General features: G+C 46.9%; 1 protein-coding gene across 1 annotated transcript in view; it reads left to right on the forward strand.

Moving 5' to 3' along the window:
• Nucleotides 1-17,103, forward strand: part of LOC119394536 (talin-2) — a 612,547-nt gene that overhangs the window by 367,499 nt on the left and 227,945 nt on the right. The window contains exons 29-30 of the mRNA XM_037661859.2: nucleotides 14,125-14,208; nucleotides 16,238-16,558. Of these exons, the coding sequence (XP_037517787.1) occupies nucleotides 14,125-14,208; nucleotides 16,238-16,558 (405 nt within the window). The remainder of the gene's footprint in view (nucleotides 1-14,124; nucleotides 14,209-16,237; nucleotides 16,559-17,103) is intronic.

The raw sequence follows: 17,103 nt of genomic DNA on the forward strand, positions 1-17,103 counted from the left end.
TTCCTCTTCGTGGGTGTGCTTTTTTGTGCCGTTAACCTTCAGTACTTATCGTTGAGGTTCGGATATCTTCCCATTTTTGGCAGGTTGTAACGTTTCCTGATCTACATCGAGCTGAAGGTGTCCCTCTGCAAAATAACTTGCCTTTGTCGTGCGCTTTCATAATCAAAGTGGCACATCACAATGCTATGCGAACCAACGCTACATGTCAACAAAATGTGCTCTGTCAATTATGTGACGACGATGTCAATGCATCTGATCCCTATGACAGAAGTGCTAGCGTTTGCCTCTTGCGTTTACTTCCCTGTCTATGGTGGATGTGATGGCTCTGTAGGGGCTCCCAGCTGCATTGTTCTTCTGCACTCCTTTGTACTCCACATGCAGAAGAGAACAACGTGGGGAGAATGCAAAAGGACGCCATAGCTTGGAGGTCCCAGTAGTAATGCTCCCAAGTCTTTTTGTTGCCTTCTTTTGCTGATAAAGCCAAGAATCTAATTGGCAGCAACAAGTCAACAGGCCACAATGCCGGATCCTTGCAATGCCTTCATGAAACAGCTTAACGCAGCACTCAGAGTCATCAACATGGATTTCGACGCGGTTACAGCATCCTAACCCAACTCAGTCAATTTACTCATGATATCATCAAGGCTCTCGATGTAGGCGATCAAATCGATGCGATCTTCATTGATTTTTCAAAAGCTTCTGATGCTATGTCGCACTCTAAACTATTAAAAAAGCTCACTGTCGTCCTTAACAATCAAACCTTAGTCAACTGAGTTTCTTTTCTTTCCAATCAGTCTCAGCATGTAGAACTTAAGTCCTTTCAATCATCTGTTTCCTGTGTAACGTCTGGCGTACCTCAAGGCTCAATATTAGGCCCGCTCCTTTTTCTAATTTACATAAATGATCTACCACATAACATTCCTGTTAAAATTCGCATGTACGCTGGTGACTGTGTCTTGTACCTTATGATTAAAACCCCTAACACTCGCATAATCTTTAATGATTCGTTTGCATCAGTTCAGTCGTGGTGCGATACTTGGCAGATGCAAATTAACTTCCGTAAAACTGTCTCCATGCCATTTACTTGACGTTCTCTTCTTTCTTCTTTACTTGTTCGTTTAATGGTTCGCCTCTAGAAAATGTGCCTCAATACAAATATAGTTGAACCCCTTTATAAGAGACATGCACCAGGGAGCAATTCTTGTCTTTTATATGAGGTGTCTCTTATGCATTTTCTTATCAACCCCTATTTCAATGCAGGCACACTGGTGTCTCTTACATCAGTGTCTCTTATAAAGGGGTTCGACTGTATCTAGGTCTTGTATTCACTGAGGATCTGTCTTGGTCATATCACATTGAAGTCTTGTGTAACCTTGCCCTTAGAAGGCTATGGTACCTACAACGTACGCTACGTTTGGCCCCAAATAACACACCACTCCTTACTTTCAAAACCCTGGTTCGTTCAGTACTCGAGTACGGCTCTGTCATACAGAACTCACAAGATATGTGACATCAAAGCAGTTGAATCTGTCCAGAAGAAAGCAATACGCTTTATATATCGTCCTTACGACAGGTATTTTTCACCTAGTTTTCATCTTCGTAGTCTTCAGCTTACTTCAGCCCTCTTCTCGTCGTCACGTTGAATCTTTAAAGTTTCTTTGCACTCTCATTCACTGTCCACGATTTCCTTTACTCAGCAACTACATCACATCTGCTAAATCAACATCCTCCAGACATCATCATGAGCTGAACATGTCTCTTTTTAATCACCAAACAAATGCGTATAAATACAGTTTTTTTGTTCGCACAATTGAAATATGGAATGCTTTACCCGGCCATGTTAAATCTTTACCACTTGATGAATTCGTTTTGTACATTACTAACCATTGATTTTCATGTTCTGCACATTTTGTGTTGTATTGCAATTTTTGTATTCTGCCTCCACTCCTGCGATAGCCCTTCAAGGTGGTGGTATGTTGCAATAAATAAATAAGTAAATAAATAAATATGCGGCCTCCTGCTGGCAGAATCTGAGGCGTACCACCTTTGCATGGCTGCGGCATACTCAGTTGCCCATCTCAGCAAACAACATTGCTAGATTAAGGGAAAGCCCAGAATACCCTCTGTTTGGCAGTGGAACATTCGATCTCTGGGAACACGTCACAAGGGACTGTGCGCACAGCTCACACAAGAGATGCCGGTTCTTGTACAGCAGGGGCAACCTCAATGGTACAAGTAGCGAGAGAGAGACGTGAAGGCGGCCGACGTGGCCGTGCCGAAATCTCGCCACTTTAATCGAGAGACGACCGACCTTGCGACGGCGGCTGCAAACTGCTTAACCGCCAGGCGCGTGAGCTCGTTCTACTGCTCGCGCCTCGAGCTCTGAGCGTGAGACGCTGCTACGATGACCGAAGCGTCTGAAGACCATTTGCCTGGCTCACCAATGGCAGAGCAAGCCGCACATGTGACGCCTGCCACGTCGGCCGGAATCCAGCTTCCTGACCTGCGCACGAGCCCTCGTGTACCACCTGCCGAGGATAATTCACCACGCACAGGTGCATTGTCCGAGCCTGCAGCCACGACGCCTGCTCGGTGTCACCACAGATTTGCTCCGGAGCCCTTGACACAGGACACCGCCCACCCGACATGTGGCCACGGTGCAGGCACACTGTGCAGGCCTCCTCCCCACGTCTACAGCCACCGTACCCGCCGGTATTTCATCTCACACCGCAGACAACGTGCCCGGAGTGCGCCCAGCAGTCACCGGCATTGTTGTGGCCTGTGAAACGCCTCTCCTCATGCCCAGCCGACTTTCTGGGATCGGTTCCAGCATGCAGAGAGTCGGGCGCCCTTGCTCCTGCCTACAGCGTCCATTCATCGCGACCCCCGCCCTCTACGCAGCTCCCAGAGCCGCCCGCCAGAGACCCACTGGTCTCCGATAGTCACCTCACGTTGACGACCTGGACTGCCACTGACACTTTGTCTCACGTCACGAGCCTTCTTGTATATACACCCCCATCGTTTTTCACTTCGGCTTCATTTCTGCGGGGGGAGGGGGGGGGGTGGAGTAATCTGTAGTGGCATCATGATCCCTCACGATCATCATCATCGTTTTACCACCTACGCGCCGCGCCTCTCTCGCGGCTCATGCTCAGAGCTCAAGGCGCAAGCAGTAGAGATCGTGCTCACGCTCCTGGCGGTTTGGACGCTGCAGCCGCCGCCGCTCCGCTTCAGCAATCGCCTTCCGAATAAAGTGGCGAGACTTCGGCATGGCCACATCGGCCGCCTTGACGTCACGTCTCCCTCTCTCGCTACAGTACATTCCCAGCTATTTGGGCTACCACTTGCCAACGGGCTACAAGGAGGTGGGCTGTGTAGTCACACCGTGTAGGGTCCCAGCCATCGGCCTGGCAGATCTCAAGCGTCGCTCGACGTGAAAGTATAGCTTCCGCACACCGTCGTAGACATCGCATCGGCGACCAGCTTTGGTACAGGAGTGCGTGGCAGTGACGGTGTACGTCGGAGCTGCAGACACGAGCATCGCCAGTGTTTGCATCTGTCCCAGTGTCACATGGTGCGCAACTGAGCTCGCCCTGTCGTTGCTCTGCGGCCTCCACCAGGTGCTGATGCTCCCACCAAGGCTCACCACCCGGATTGGGGCAGTGAGCACGGCGACAAGGAGGGCGAGGTCGTCGCCTACATGGCTTCGACCCTTGGGCTGGATGTCCTCAACACTGGAGAGGGTACTTTCCGAAAATGCAGCTCTGTTACGTCGTGCATCTACCTGGCGCCGTGCACGATTGTGCTGGGGCCTTGATCACAATGCAGTTCACGTCGAATCATCGACGCCGCGCAAGCGTGAGAGAAAGAAGTACCATATTGTGAACTGGGATGCCTTCCGCGTACTTTTCACTGTTCACGGGGTACACTGTTCATTTCAACGTATACACTGGAAGGCACCACAGGGTCCCCAGCACCCATCACAAAAAAATTGAAAAATGCCTGAGCTGCAATCTATGCTACGAAGAAACGAAATTTGAGCAGAAAATAATTGTTTTCTGCAAAACATGTGCAAGCAACCTTTGTTTCACTGAGTCGGTGAACTCCTTTGTGCGGTGGCATGATAGGCACTTGTGCGTATATTTCTATATGTATGTAAATAGCTCTTGTAATTACAGAGCTAATACTTGCAGCATTATTCTACAAGGGCCTTTTATTCAAAGTGTATATTTCGATTTTTTTTAATGTTTACCTGCAGAGTAGCATTGATGTTTTTATCGATTTTTTTGCTTTTTGTTAAATTTTTTTGTTTCTATAATCTTTTTATAATATTAGTAATAAATCTGTTGTTTGAAATTAATACTGGTGGAAAGACCAAGCCTTCCGCTACCACTGGATACCATGTATTTTTGCATAATCATTTTCTGCGGCAGCTACACACAAGGAAGATACACAAAGGACGAGCGATACTTTCAACTGTTTATTCCACCCACAACGTCATCAAAAAATATATATACCGTTGGCACATGCGCAGATGCGTTCAATGAAAAAACAAAATGAATACAGTCGCCGACCGACTGTCCGGACCTGGCGGGAACCACAAAATAGTCTGGAAAATCAAACAGTTCAACAAATTTTTGACATGAAATTGAAGTTTATTTGGATTAGAGCCGCCTAAAAAAATCTCTATTAATACCCTGTTTCATGCTACGCTTGCAGACAAGCAGATTCGGTTGTATTTGGGCTACAGTAATGTCATCAGTGCATTGGCGATCAAAAAAAGAAAATTTTGCATCCCCTAGAGCACTTTGTGATCCAAGGGAGAGCAGGCATGGCCTCTGAAAGTGGAAGATTGTGCGTGCTCCCAATCTTGGAGGTTTCCCCCTACGGTCGTCTAGTGGTTATGGCGCTCGACTGCTGACCCGAAGGTTGCGGGATCGAATCCCAGCCGCGGCGGCTGCGTTTTCGATGGAGGCGAAAATGTTTGAGGCCTGTGTACTTAGATTTAGGTGCACGTTAAAGAACCCCAGGTGGTCGAAATTTTTGGAGCCCTCCACTACGCTCATAATTATATCATGTTTTTGGGACATTAAACACCAGATATTATTATAATCTTGGAGGCTACACAACTGGCCACTGGAAGCCAAACTTGATCAAGCCAGTGGAAAATCCAACATGGCAGCTTTCAAAATCGAGCCAATCTAGCGGTATTGCTTGAAACAAGCAAGTTAGTCTAAAGAGTCAAATTTTTGGGCATAATCTTGTCCGAAAAATTGGTCACGAAAATGTATTAGTGCTATGGGAACCTAGACGGTGCATTTATGAAGTCCGAAATGTCCATCAAGTCCAAATTTTTGGACTACGAAAAATTTGGCGACTGTATGACAACAGATTTGCTATCTGACATGCGCGTCGAGGTATCTAAATTCATTCGAGTGCGGAGGGACGGAAGGTTCGCTAATGCACCCTGCCGCCTACTTCTTAAAAGGCTACTAAGCAACCCCGCAGTCCAAAATGTGTGATGAAGAATTAACTACGTACGTGTACAATGTGAACGTGCTACCACAAGAATTTTGCAAAGTTCCTCGCTCAGCCTTCCTACCCTTCTCCACAGCCCAGAAGGGTAGGCGTGTAGCTCACTGTTGTGACTGCGCTCACTTCGGCAACATAACACGACGTCAGCAAATGTGTCATCGGCACGCAGCCAACAACCGAGCAAGGAAAAATTCCCCGACGTGTCGCTTGTGTCGGAGTGGCGCTAGGGTCAGCCTGTCGGCGCGGTGAAGCGTGGTAAATGCACAGCCAAAACCATATCACCGTAGTGCAGAGGACCAATCGACGAAGTTGGTGCAAAGTAATGTTGCCCATAGGCAAGATTACATCACTTCGCATACAAGGAGCATTGGAGGGGCATGGGAATTGCTTTTCAAAATGGAGCTTGGCTTTGCCTCACAAAACAATGCCTCTCAACCACAAGAGTTCACGCAAATTCTTGTGGTTGTGATTATTAGTTGACCTGGAGCTTTGTGGTTCCGCCCAATTGGTTCCTTTGGTCGTGGGCTTTCTAGATTTGGCAGATCTTTTCATTTATTGTTTATTTGCTTCAGGCTCGTGCTTCTTATTGCTTCGTCACCTACGCCTTGTTTTCCTTCACATTGCATACATTTTGAACACGCACTTGACATATCACAATGATCGATTGATGTTTCTGAAGTACCAATAATAATAGTAACGATGTTACAAAAACCATTGCAAATTTTAAAGTGGAAGTATTCATTGCTTTCGTTTCTTAGGGAGTTTGTGTCGAAATCTCCACGATTGTTTTTGTGTTTTTGTATAGCTGTTCAGTTATAATACATACTGGAAAATTATGCATAATGCACGTTTTGCACATTTTGGCTTAGAACACAATGGATAAGAACATCAACAACAGTTAACTGCAAAAAAGTCAAAATCATGTTGATAAGGGTAGCAGTATTGATGAATGAGGTCACATTTGATATTAACATTCACGAATAGACCAACTCGTCTGCCTCGTGCACCAAACTGCCTAGGCATGGAGGCGAATGAAGAGCCTGGGATATTCTGAACTTCAGTGAGGTATCAGAAAGACCCATGAAATCAAATCGAAATAATGAACTGCTCAGAGGGAGCAAAGTGTGTTCGCATTTTTGTGTGTGCGAAACTGCACATGTTGCACTTTATCAGGTATCAAACAGGGTTCTTGAACACATTGAAACACAGCACAACCACTTTAAGGTTATTCATCAGGTGTACAATGCCAAGTTCAACTGGCGCCATGTAGTGGTAATGAAAATCATGCACGTAAGGGATGTTCGAATTATCTTCTTTGGCAAAAATAGACGTAAAAATTGAGTTAAATGCTGTCGGAGTGTCAGCATTGGAACATGGTGTGCTGTTTGCGGTATGTATCAAAATATTGTTACTCAAGCTACGTTGACCTGTCGTTTTTCAGAATTTGCTTGATTTATTCTTTAGCAGCGTCATTTGAAAAGTACTTATTTTCGGCATCACAAAGAGCAGAACAGCATGATTTCAGGTAGTTTTTGTAATAATCCCAGGCACCTGGCGTACACTCATGCTTCACGGCATTGTACTGTCACCATTTCTTTCTTCTCATACGCTGATGCTTTCTCGTAAACCAAGGGGTAGGGTTATCAGATATGGTGATAAGTGGAACGTGCTGGATACTAATTCTGTGAGCTTATCTCTAAAAAGAACCCAGTTACTTTCTGCAGGCATCAGGATGTTATCACAAAAGACTTGAAGTTTGGCATTAATACCGATCGTAATTAGCTCTGTTATAGTCACCAATCTTTTTTCTCTTGACACCAGTGAAAGGAAGCGGAATGTTAATAGTGATTTAAAGTAATATATGATCACTCAGTTCATCTAAGTAAGTTATGTTACCGACTCTATCAGGAGCTGTGGTAAAGGTGAGGTCTACCGCGGCGGCTGCATTTTCGATGAAGGCGAAAATGTTTGAGGCCCGTGTACTTAGATTTAGGTGCACGTTAAAGAACCCCACGTGGTCGAAATTTCCGGAGCCCTCCACTATGGCGTCTCTCATAATCATATCGTGGTTTTGGGATGTTAAACCCCAGGTATTATTATTATTAATAAAGATGAGGTCTAGTATATTGGGATCACAGGTAGATTGGGTAACTAGTTGAAATAAGTTGAAATCTAAAGTCAGGTTAATGAAGCTCGTTGAAACAGTACAGGGGGATGTTAGCAGTGTCCAGTCAATCTGTGGAGAATTGAAGTCACCGAGTAGATAAGTGAAATCTGCGTGTTAGAGCTTTAGTGCCCTCGTAATACTTTCACGCTGCTTATATGAAAAGGAGTGATTGGAGTTTGGTGTTCATTTACAATTGCCTATCAATAGTTTGGTGGAACATGTAATGCAAGCTGTTCATACGATTTCCAAATCAGAATCTGTATTACAGTAGAACCCCGCTGATACGTTTTTGAAGGGATCGTAGGAAATAAACGTAAGAGACGGGAAACGTAAGAGCCGAAAAACAGGAAAAACGGCGAAATATTTAGTGGTACAGAATTTTATTTCAATTCTTACGAGCAGCACGAAAATTGGCGCGCTCAGCCGCGATCTAGTCGATGGATAGAAACGCGGAGCTTAGGACGGCCTCATCCACAGAAATGTAATCAATGTATGTGATTTTTTTAACACCAACAGCTGTAGGCATGAAAGAACTAAGCACACGCAATCACGACCGGCGCAGCGAGTCCGACCGCGAACCGCACGCACGACCGTGCGAGCTCCAACCAGCTCGAACTCCTCCCGCTCTCCGACAAATAACGATGATGATGAGTCTACGCCAACGCGATGGCAGAAGTGAATGCCAATCTCGAAGGCCTTGCTTTCGCATGCAATTACGTCATACACGCCATGTTTGTGCAATACAAATCCCAAAGGCTATGCTTTTGTCAATAGTAAATGCCAATCTCGAAGGCCTTGCTTTCGCGAGCAGTTACGTCATAGACGCCATCTTTGCAATTTGAATCTCGAAGGCCATGCTTTTGTTTGCATCAATTGAAAGATTCTGTTGCTTGCGCCTCTCATGCGGCTAATATTACGGTCAAACGAGGCCAAGCTGCGTGAAAATGCACCATGGCGGCTCTCTTTGGTAGTCACTCGGTCGGCTCCGAGCGCACTTCGCGACGTATCATACGGGAACGGTCCGACAGTTACGACGTAACAGCGGGGTTCCCAATACAGTCTACTCTCGTTACAACGGACCATCATAATCCGGCAAAATGAGTCCGTTTTATCCGAAGTCCGTAATATCCAAACTTCGCGGGGGGGGGGATTGCGTTACCGTGTGACGATCGCTCCGATTTCGCTCAGCAGCAGGCTAGTTCTGCTGGTGAACGCTGAGTGCATTCGCCAGCATGTTTACAAAAGACTTAATCACTAGCAACGGTTATTAACAAAATTGCAGCGCAGTGCCGTTACAGTAGATGCAGGGACGCCATGTGGCTCCTGCTCAGCAACGAAGCTTAGCCCGATAATAAAACGTTTCTAGTAGGCTTTTTCATACGCTCCTTTTGATCGGCTTCGAATAAATTCTTATTTGTGAGGACGGGAAGGCATATCTGCTGAAGTGGTCCCGGGACGCCTATTGCCGGGAGCGCAGCCCCCCCCCCTTCCCCCTCCGTTCCAAGGATCGCCGGACGGCCCCAAGTTCATCTGAGAGTTCTGAACTGAGCAGCACCAAGGAACCTCTCGCATTAAAATTCTAATTTGACAGCAGAACTCACCTGCTCGGAGCACCGGAACGTCTTGCTTTCAAAACATAGGTCGCGATGTCTAACAACGTTACTGCAATGAGTGACGAACACCTAATACAAAACACAAACTTTTTATTTACAGTTACTTTGAAAAGAAATTAGTGATCAGCGATTGGCGAGCACCCTTAACGATGCTGTTATCACTTTGCGCCGCATTTCACTCAGCTGCAACACTTCAACACTGCGATGTCCGCCTGCTTCTCACCGTGAGCGACCGCGTTTACTATCTTGAGCTTGTCGGCCATCGATATTTGCTTCCGCTTTCTGGAGGCCATTACCTCAACATTTGCGAACAGACAGAACAGTCAAGCACGGGAACACAACGACAAAATAGCGTCAACTAGCTACGTCCGTGCATAACCAAAGTCGCCAACGTGCTCTCAGACTGGCTTGGCTGGAGGCTTGGCTTGGCCGGAAGCCACCAATGTTGCCAGCTGCCATTTAAAATTACCGTGGCTTTAGCTCGCAGAGAGCGGCGTGGTGAAGTCTGTTATCAGCCCGCGTCAACATGGCAAAAGTCCGCTTTATGCGCCCAATTGCGACAAAAAGTGCCGGTAATTTCGTCCACTGTAGCCGATAGTCCGTTGTATCGCGGTCCGTTAAAACCGAACTTCGCTCCATTAATTTAATACACAGACCAAACTTAGGCTGAATAATGGTCCGTTGTATCCGAAAGTCCGTTGAATGCGGGTCCGTTATAACGAGCGTAGACTGTACATTGTATCCTATGGGAGCTATGCCGGGACCGGCGGAAAACGACGTAACAGCCGGGAAAACGCAGCAGTGAGGAACATAACAGCGGGGTTCTACTGTAATAGCAATTTTTTAATGCCCAACAGAATGCCTCCACCTTGCCTATGAATGCGATTGTGCCTGTATGTGAGTTGGAGCTGGGAAGAACTTGGCAATCATAGGTGTCAGGATGTGTCCACGTTTCAGTGAAAACGATGACATCAGAATCATTTTCTTCAAGGAAAGATGAAGCTTCAGCACATTTAGATAATATACTTCGAATATTGACAAGGCCAAAGACATCATGACCGGTTTTGGTTGTTTCAGGTTATGCACATGCTCAGTGCGCATGAACTATTGATTTAACTGCATGACAGTATCAGTAGCGACATTGTAAATATAGGTCCTTGTGCAGTTTGCCAACTGGCGGCTTGTACTTCTGTTTCTGCAATTTTGCAAAATTTATCAGTCTTGCCCTCGCTTTCCACGTTGCAGGCGAGAAATCTTTGCAAGACTCGTTGATAGGATGACTGCTTTGTCCTTGAAGTAGGTTCACTTAGCAATTATTGGCCTTCGCTATTCTGTGCTATTTTTTCCCAAACAGTGAACACGCTCAAACTGAGGGCTAGTAGTAGTCATCTGCAATTCTTTCAAACAAAATTAAATTATTTTTTGTTCAGACAGTGCCCAGTCTTCATCTGACTCATCATCTATCCTAAAAAATACAAGATTTGAGCGTCGCATCCTATTTTCTACATCCTCACATCTTGATGCAATAGCTGTCGGTTGATCCAAGACGCACATGGCTTCGTTATTTTTTTTCTTTCTGTGCTGTGCTACGCAAAGCAATTGCTGCTTCCAAGGTTGCAACATTAGCACTCAGTATTCTAAGAGTGTCTTCATAGGCTTCGTGCTTTTCTTTGGTGCTCTTGAGCTCTTCTAGTAAAGAAACGTGTCCTTCTTCAAGCTTGTGGGTAGTATCTAGTGCCGTGGCAAAAGCGTTAGCCTTGCTTTTTGACATGGGACCTGGGTTTGACTCAACATCGCCAACAAGCAGGAGCAAAATGTTATGCAAGCAAGAACAAAAGCCAAATGAAAACGCAGACATTCACTTTACTATGTCTTCAAGAGCACGTGGGCATGACACCGCTAGAAGACAGCAGTTGCTACACAAGCGACGTTGCTTAGGTAACTAACCTGAAATGCCAAGCGGCATGAGGCATCTCGTCTGGTGTGATGTCGTGCCCGAAGTGTGCGCTTGCTGGCTGTTTCTTATACTGCGTGCCGGCCGCCTTGAGTGCAGCGGTCGTAGATCTTGGTGTCCAGACGGACGGGTACGCTCCATCCAGAACCAGCGCATGATGTGTCGATTTCAGCATGGTCAGTGGCAGGCACATTCACGGAATGTGGCCTCGGGAGCTATTTTGTGCACGTTCTGTGACACAACAGAACAAAACGTCGCGAGAGGACGAGAGGGGGCCGCACGGGATTGGTCGAGACTCACCTGACAGTTAGACGTGAGAATAGCAACCGGAAAAGGCAGTGCTGTGCATAGGTCGCCAAGCTCACTGATGAAGCGACTCACTCAGACTCAGATCGAGCCGTGAGTCTGCTTGAGAAAAATTTTGATGAATCTGAGGCCGAGTGAGCCCTAAGCGGAAGATATATTTCTAGAGTGAGTCTGAGTTAGCTCCACTTTTTTTGCCGACCTGTGGTCTTAACTACTCAACTTCAGCATTGCTATCAGCCTTATACTCATGTCTCCTCACACACACTTCAATGCACTGGCGTTCATATGCCAGCTCAATATTGATTGATCAAGGGCTTGAGTTACGGAGGGTGGTGGGGGCAAGAGTGCCTTGACTCCCCTGAAAACTCTTACACATTAAGTTCCTGATGAAAATATCTCATCTGAGTTGTGTCTTTGAATAAAATAGTCCTTCATAGATCGCAACCAGTGATAACTCGTGTTTAAAAGTACGAGATCAAAATGTGCCACGTAGAGCACTGATTATCTGAGATATTGGCATTAAAGAGCATTGACACCATGGTTGAAAAAGCTAATTAGTATACGCTAACGGACTTGGGAGTCACTCAGACTCAGTCAGACTCAGATCGAGCCACGAGCATGAGTCTGAGTTAATCCGGCTGAGTAATATTTTGGTGAGTCTGAGTCTGAGTGAGCCCTAAGCAGAAAATACACTTTTTGAGTGAGTCTGAGTTAGCTCCACTTTTTTTTGCTGACCTGTGCACTGCTGTCATTCATTTTAGCAAAGAACGAGCACAGAACGGATGGAGGAACCATTCTGTCCGATAGGATCATGGAGGAAGGAAATAACTGAGGAGAGGTTTTCACTCGCCCAGCTGCATTGCAAAAAGTGCGGCGGAAGTCACGTGCTTTTGCAATGGCTTCTGGGATTCCTTGGTCACGCCGTCGTCTTGCTCATGGATGGTCTAAACGATTAGAAAGCAGTGGCCCGGTGTGCTCACCGAAGATTTCAGCATCAAGAATTAAAGACGTGCCTGACCCAATAGTGTTTGAAGGCGATTTGCGAAGCCGTTTGAATTGTTCGCATCCTGTGTACGTTTGTGCTTGGGAAATTTATCTGCGGCCAAGTTTTCTTCGATGTGGTCGCGGTCGACCGACCCGTGCTGCTGGCTCGAGTGCCATGCACGACATTCGTGCGAACGTGTAATGCCACACACGGTCAAAGGATAGAGCGGAGGCGCATCACCTTCCTGCCTAACAAGATCAATTCAGATGCCACTGTTGCATACCCCGAACTTACCATTTCCGCAGAAAAAACCGAGCTCTCCGCGGTGATTATCCTGCCGTGCAAATTTATTGGAGAAGTACAATATGGGATGTAATGAGGCTGTGAGTGGCACCCAGGCACGCTACAAGTGAGCATCGCAGCACGTTTGTTCTCGATCGGCACAAAAGTTTCACTTTTCAGGCTCGTCTGCCAGTTGGCGGCGGCTCGACGCTCGCCTCGCTCCTCGCCCACCGTGGCGGCAGTTGCGCATGCGCAAGTGAGCCGAAGCATGACCAACCTTACGAGGAGGAGCTCTCTACCCTCCCCCATACCAGCTTCAAAACATGTGACGTAACGACCTTTCCTTAGTATTCCTTCCTCCATGGATAGGATGGATACAGAACGGTCTCTGGACCACTTGGATTGGATCGACACTCAGGCGCTGGGGCCGGAGAATTGAATTTACCTGCAATGGGCCTCACTTAATCCAATGCCGCGCCGACAGTTTGCGAAAATTGCATCCAGCCTCCCACCACCGAATGTCTCGTGAACTTGCGACCCCACCTAGCGCCCAAAGAAGACATTAACACAGATAAATTGTTAAAGTCATCGCCCTCTTCAATTTCGAGCTTTGAAAAACAATTCCTACCAATATTGATGTTCAGCTAGATTAATTCCTCCATGCGTTAAAGACATTTCTGAATTTTCTCAGCTCTCCTAATTGGCTGTTTGCTCCCTCTCATGACGTTCCGTTCCATCACAGAATGCATACAAAATAGCTCCCCTGGATCGATGAGCCATGACCAGATCGTCCAAGTGATTGTGGCCTGAAACACCATGCGGCATGAAGCCAGCTTGTCGTGCCCGAAGCGTACGCTTGCTGGGTGCTTTTTATACTGTTTGCCGGCCGCCTTGAACGCAGCTGTCCTAGATCTGAATTCGGTCGTTAGACCAAGATGCGGTCGTTTCGACACGCAGCTTGGTCATTTCGACTCCATAGCCTGACCTTTACATTCAGTGTGCGGATTTAAAGCGTTTTCCACAACAGTGCCACCAGCGAGGATATTTCCAGTGATGTACAAAGTGATTGGCTAGCTGTGCATGCACATGAAGGGGGGCGTAGCATTCTGTATATCAGATGGGCTCTACTTGTGAGGAGATATATCCGGGTGGCACTGTATTTGCGCTTGTGACATTCTAGGATGAGCACAAACAAGTATTGTGTGTAGTTGTGTATGGTCATCACATCTTTTGCATGTATTCTTCTTTCAATATTTCCTTGCAAAATATTTCCGTTTCCCAGTGTGAGCTGTGTGCCCTCAAGTTGGGTGCCACGTCAAAGGTGGTTGGATCCTCCATGGCCCAGCTGCTCACCGCTGCTTCCCAGGTGAGCACAGCATTTAAAAGCGCACACTAGGGCTGCTCTGGTTGTATTCCAATGTGGATTGAGAACGAGATATTTTGTTTCGTGCAAAGTAGTAGCAGATGAGCCATTTATGTCAAGCCCTACAAAGATGTAAGGAAAGTATAGGTGATTACAGCAAAACCAAACAGTTAACTTATAATAGTTTAACATGGTGATTTTTCATGTATTCATTCCATGGTATGGTGTTTACAAAGATCAACCAATGTATAACACAGCAGTGCCACATTTATTTGATTTTGATGGGGGTGAGAACTTTGTTAGAATAAAACAGAGTTTGAATCTTTTCAACAGCCGATGTGTTCCTGCCACCAGCACCCCCCTTTTTGTGTGTGCTTTCTTTTTTGAGGGGGATGATAAAGCTTTGTGTTCAACATTTTCTTGGAAAATAAATTCACTGCTTTTCTTGACATTAAGAATACTTTCTAAAATGTGCAGAGTTTTGGTATTTCCAATAATTCTGTGATGTTCTTTTATTTTATTATATTGAGGTTTCACCTTACCTTTAATTCCTGTTGGGACTGTGTTCAAGTGTTTTAAAATTTCTGTTGGAGGAAAATGGCCAGGCCTGCGCAAAAGATGCAGCACAGTCACAGAGAAAGCTGGAAGAGTGGCCTTTCTAGAGCCCATTCTAGACTATCTTGGGGGAAATATTACTAGTACACTTGCAAGGTGCCCACTACATCATAAATCATCATAATTTTTTTGAAGTAGGGAAGTGTCCACTATGCCATTATTCGTCATTCTGCGGAGAAGCATGGTACCCGCTACACATCTGTAAGGCATTATATGCACTTCGTTTTTGCTGTGGCTGATGACGATGAAGAATTGCGGCTGAGCCCTTTGTAATCCGTCGGAAGCATTCAACAACCCACTTGTTGCACAATTCGCAGGTGTCGCCTGGTTATTATCTTACTCTTCTACCATGCTATATCACATATGCATACCTGCCAAGTCTCCCGGATTACCCGGGAGACTCCCGAATTTTGAACGTTTCTCCCGGTTGTACGGGTCATAGGAAAATCTCCCGGAAATCCAGTTTTGCCCCGCGCGTCCAGTGCTTTGTCTGGCCACATGAGCAAAGTTGTCTGGCCACGTAGTAGAAAGGATTCTTCTTTTTTTTTACGACGGTAGAAAGGTTCAACTCAGTTTCATTGCACATGAAGTAGCTGTGCACTTTGCGCCGCAGTCCAGCACTTAAAAGGGTAGCCGTTACCGATGTCTGTCGAGATAGCGCGTTCGCCAGCGCTCGCGACCGTCCTCGCCTGAACGGTGCCCCTTATGGTCCCTTGCCCGACGAAATAACCGGTAAGCAAGCGGCGACAGGCCTCGCACGTGGAGCGATGTTATCGCATGTGCCCTTCGCACGACTGTGACGGCCGGGTCATTTCGTCTCTGCTTCAACCGCGTTCGTCCCTAGCGCTAGCGCGCTTTCACTCGCACGTGAAACAGATGATGCGTAAGCGATGTTATCGGTTTGGACTCTGTACAGATCAGCGGCGACCGCAAAATCCCGCTGACAGTGTTCATATAATTGCTATTGCAGTACACCCCCTCCCCCTCCGCGATCGGCATACCTTAGCCCCCCCCCCCCCCCCTTGAGTAGATCTCCCAGATTCAGTTTCTCCAAACTTGGCAGGTATGCATATGTTAACGAGATTCCTTGCCCGACATGACGTCTGTACAGGGTCTTTTTGCGAGGGAGCTTCAAGTACCGGCGTGGCTCTGTGGTAGAATACTCGACTACCACACAGAGGGCCCGGGTTCAAATCCCATTCGATCCTGGATATTATTTCCTGATTTCGTTTTTTCTTATTTCACGATAGTAGTTACGGACACCGGCGGTGGCAGACAACTACGGCACCAAAATTAGCTGTTGTAACAGCTTTCACCGTAAAAACAAAGTAGTGTGGGTCGGGGAGGCTTCCAGCCCATTGCCACTATGGTGGAGCAACAGAGCAAGGCATGAAAATGTGCCTTCTTACATGTGCAGGGTAACGAGAGCTACACTGGCACAGCGGCCCGAGACACGGCCAGTGCACTGCAGCAGCTGGTGGAAGCAGTGCGCGGTGTGGTGGCATCCAGCGGAGAGGCCAAGCGTCTGGTGGAGCCAGCACGCCAGGTGCTGGAACGATCGTGCCAACTGCTCGAGGAGGCTCGCCAGGCCGTGCTGCGGCCAGACGAGCCGGACAAGCAGCAGCGGCTGGCACATGTGGCCAAGTCAGTGTCAGCAGCTCTCAACGCTTGCATCAACTGCCTGCCGGGCCAGAAGGATGTGGACGATGTGATTCGCACCATCACCGAAAGCTCACAGGTGCATTCATGTTGGAAAACAACTGCTGAGCCACACACACAGCTGTCACTGCAGTGGATCTGTGCTGACGGCTCTCCGCCACTAACCCGAAAGGCACAGGTTCGATCCCCGCAGTGGCAGTCGTCTCATTTCAGTGGAGGCAAAATGCTCGGGGCCTCCATGCTGCGCAGTATCTCGACCTCAACTGGTCGAGATTATCTTATCACTTTGGCATTTTACATGAAAGTGGTGCACACATAAGAAACATTGCCATTGCTTCATTGTCACCGCAAAGTTTTTGCTCTGAATAAGTCACTCTAAAGAATTGTAATGTGCAATAAAAATGTTCAACATGTGCAGTAAGACGTGGTTATTGGAACGTAGAGAAGCTGCCGTTTATTAGACATGCGGTAAGCAGTACGACAGGCATCTACCTATACAACTTTTCAAAAACGATGCGTTGTAATTCACGGACATACAGAAATAAGCGCATCAGAGTACGCCGCTCAGCTCACTTGCAGCAGAGCAACCAGCGCATACTTCCCTAGCGTTAAGAAAGGGAAAAT

Source organism: Rhipicephalus sanguineus, chromosome 5 (genome assembly GCF_013339695.2).
Source record: "Rhipicephalus sanguineus isolate Rsan-2018 chromosome 5, BIME_Rsan_1.4, whole genome shotgun sequence".
Classification (NCBI taxonomy): domain Eukaryota; kingdom Metazoa; phylum Arthropoda; class Arachnida; order Ixodida; family Ixodidae; genus Rhipicephalus; species Rhipicephalus sanguineus.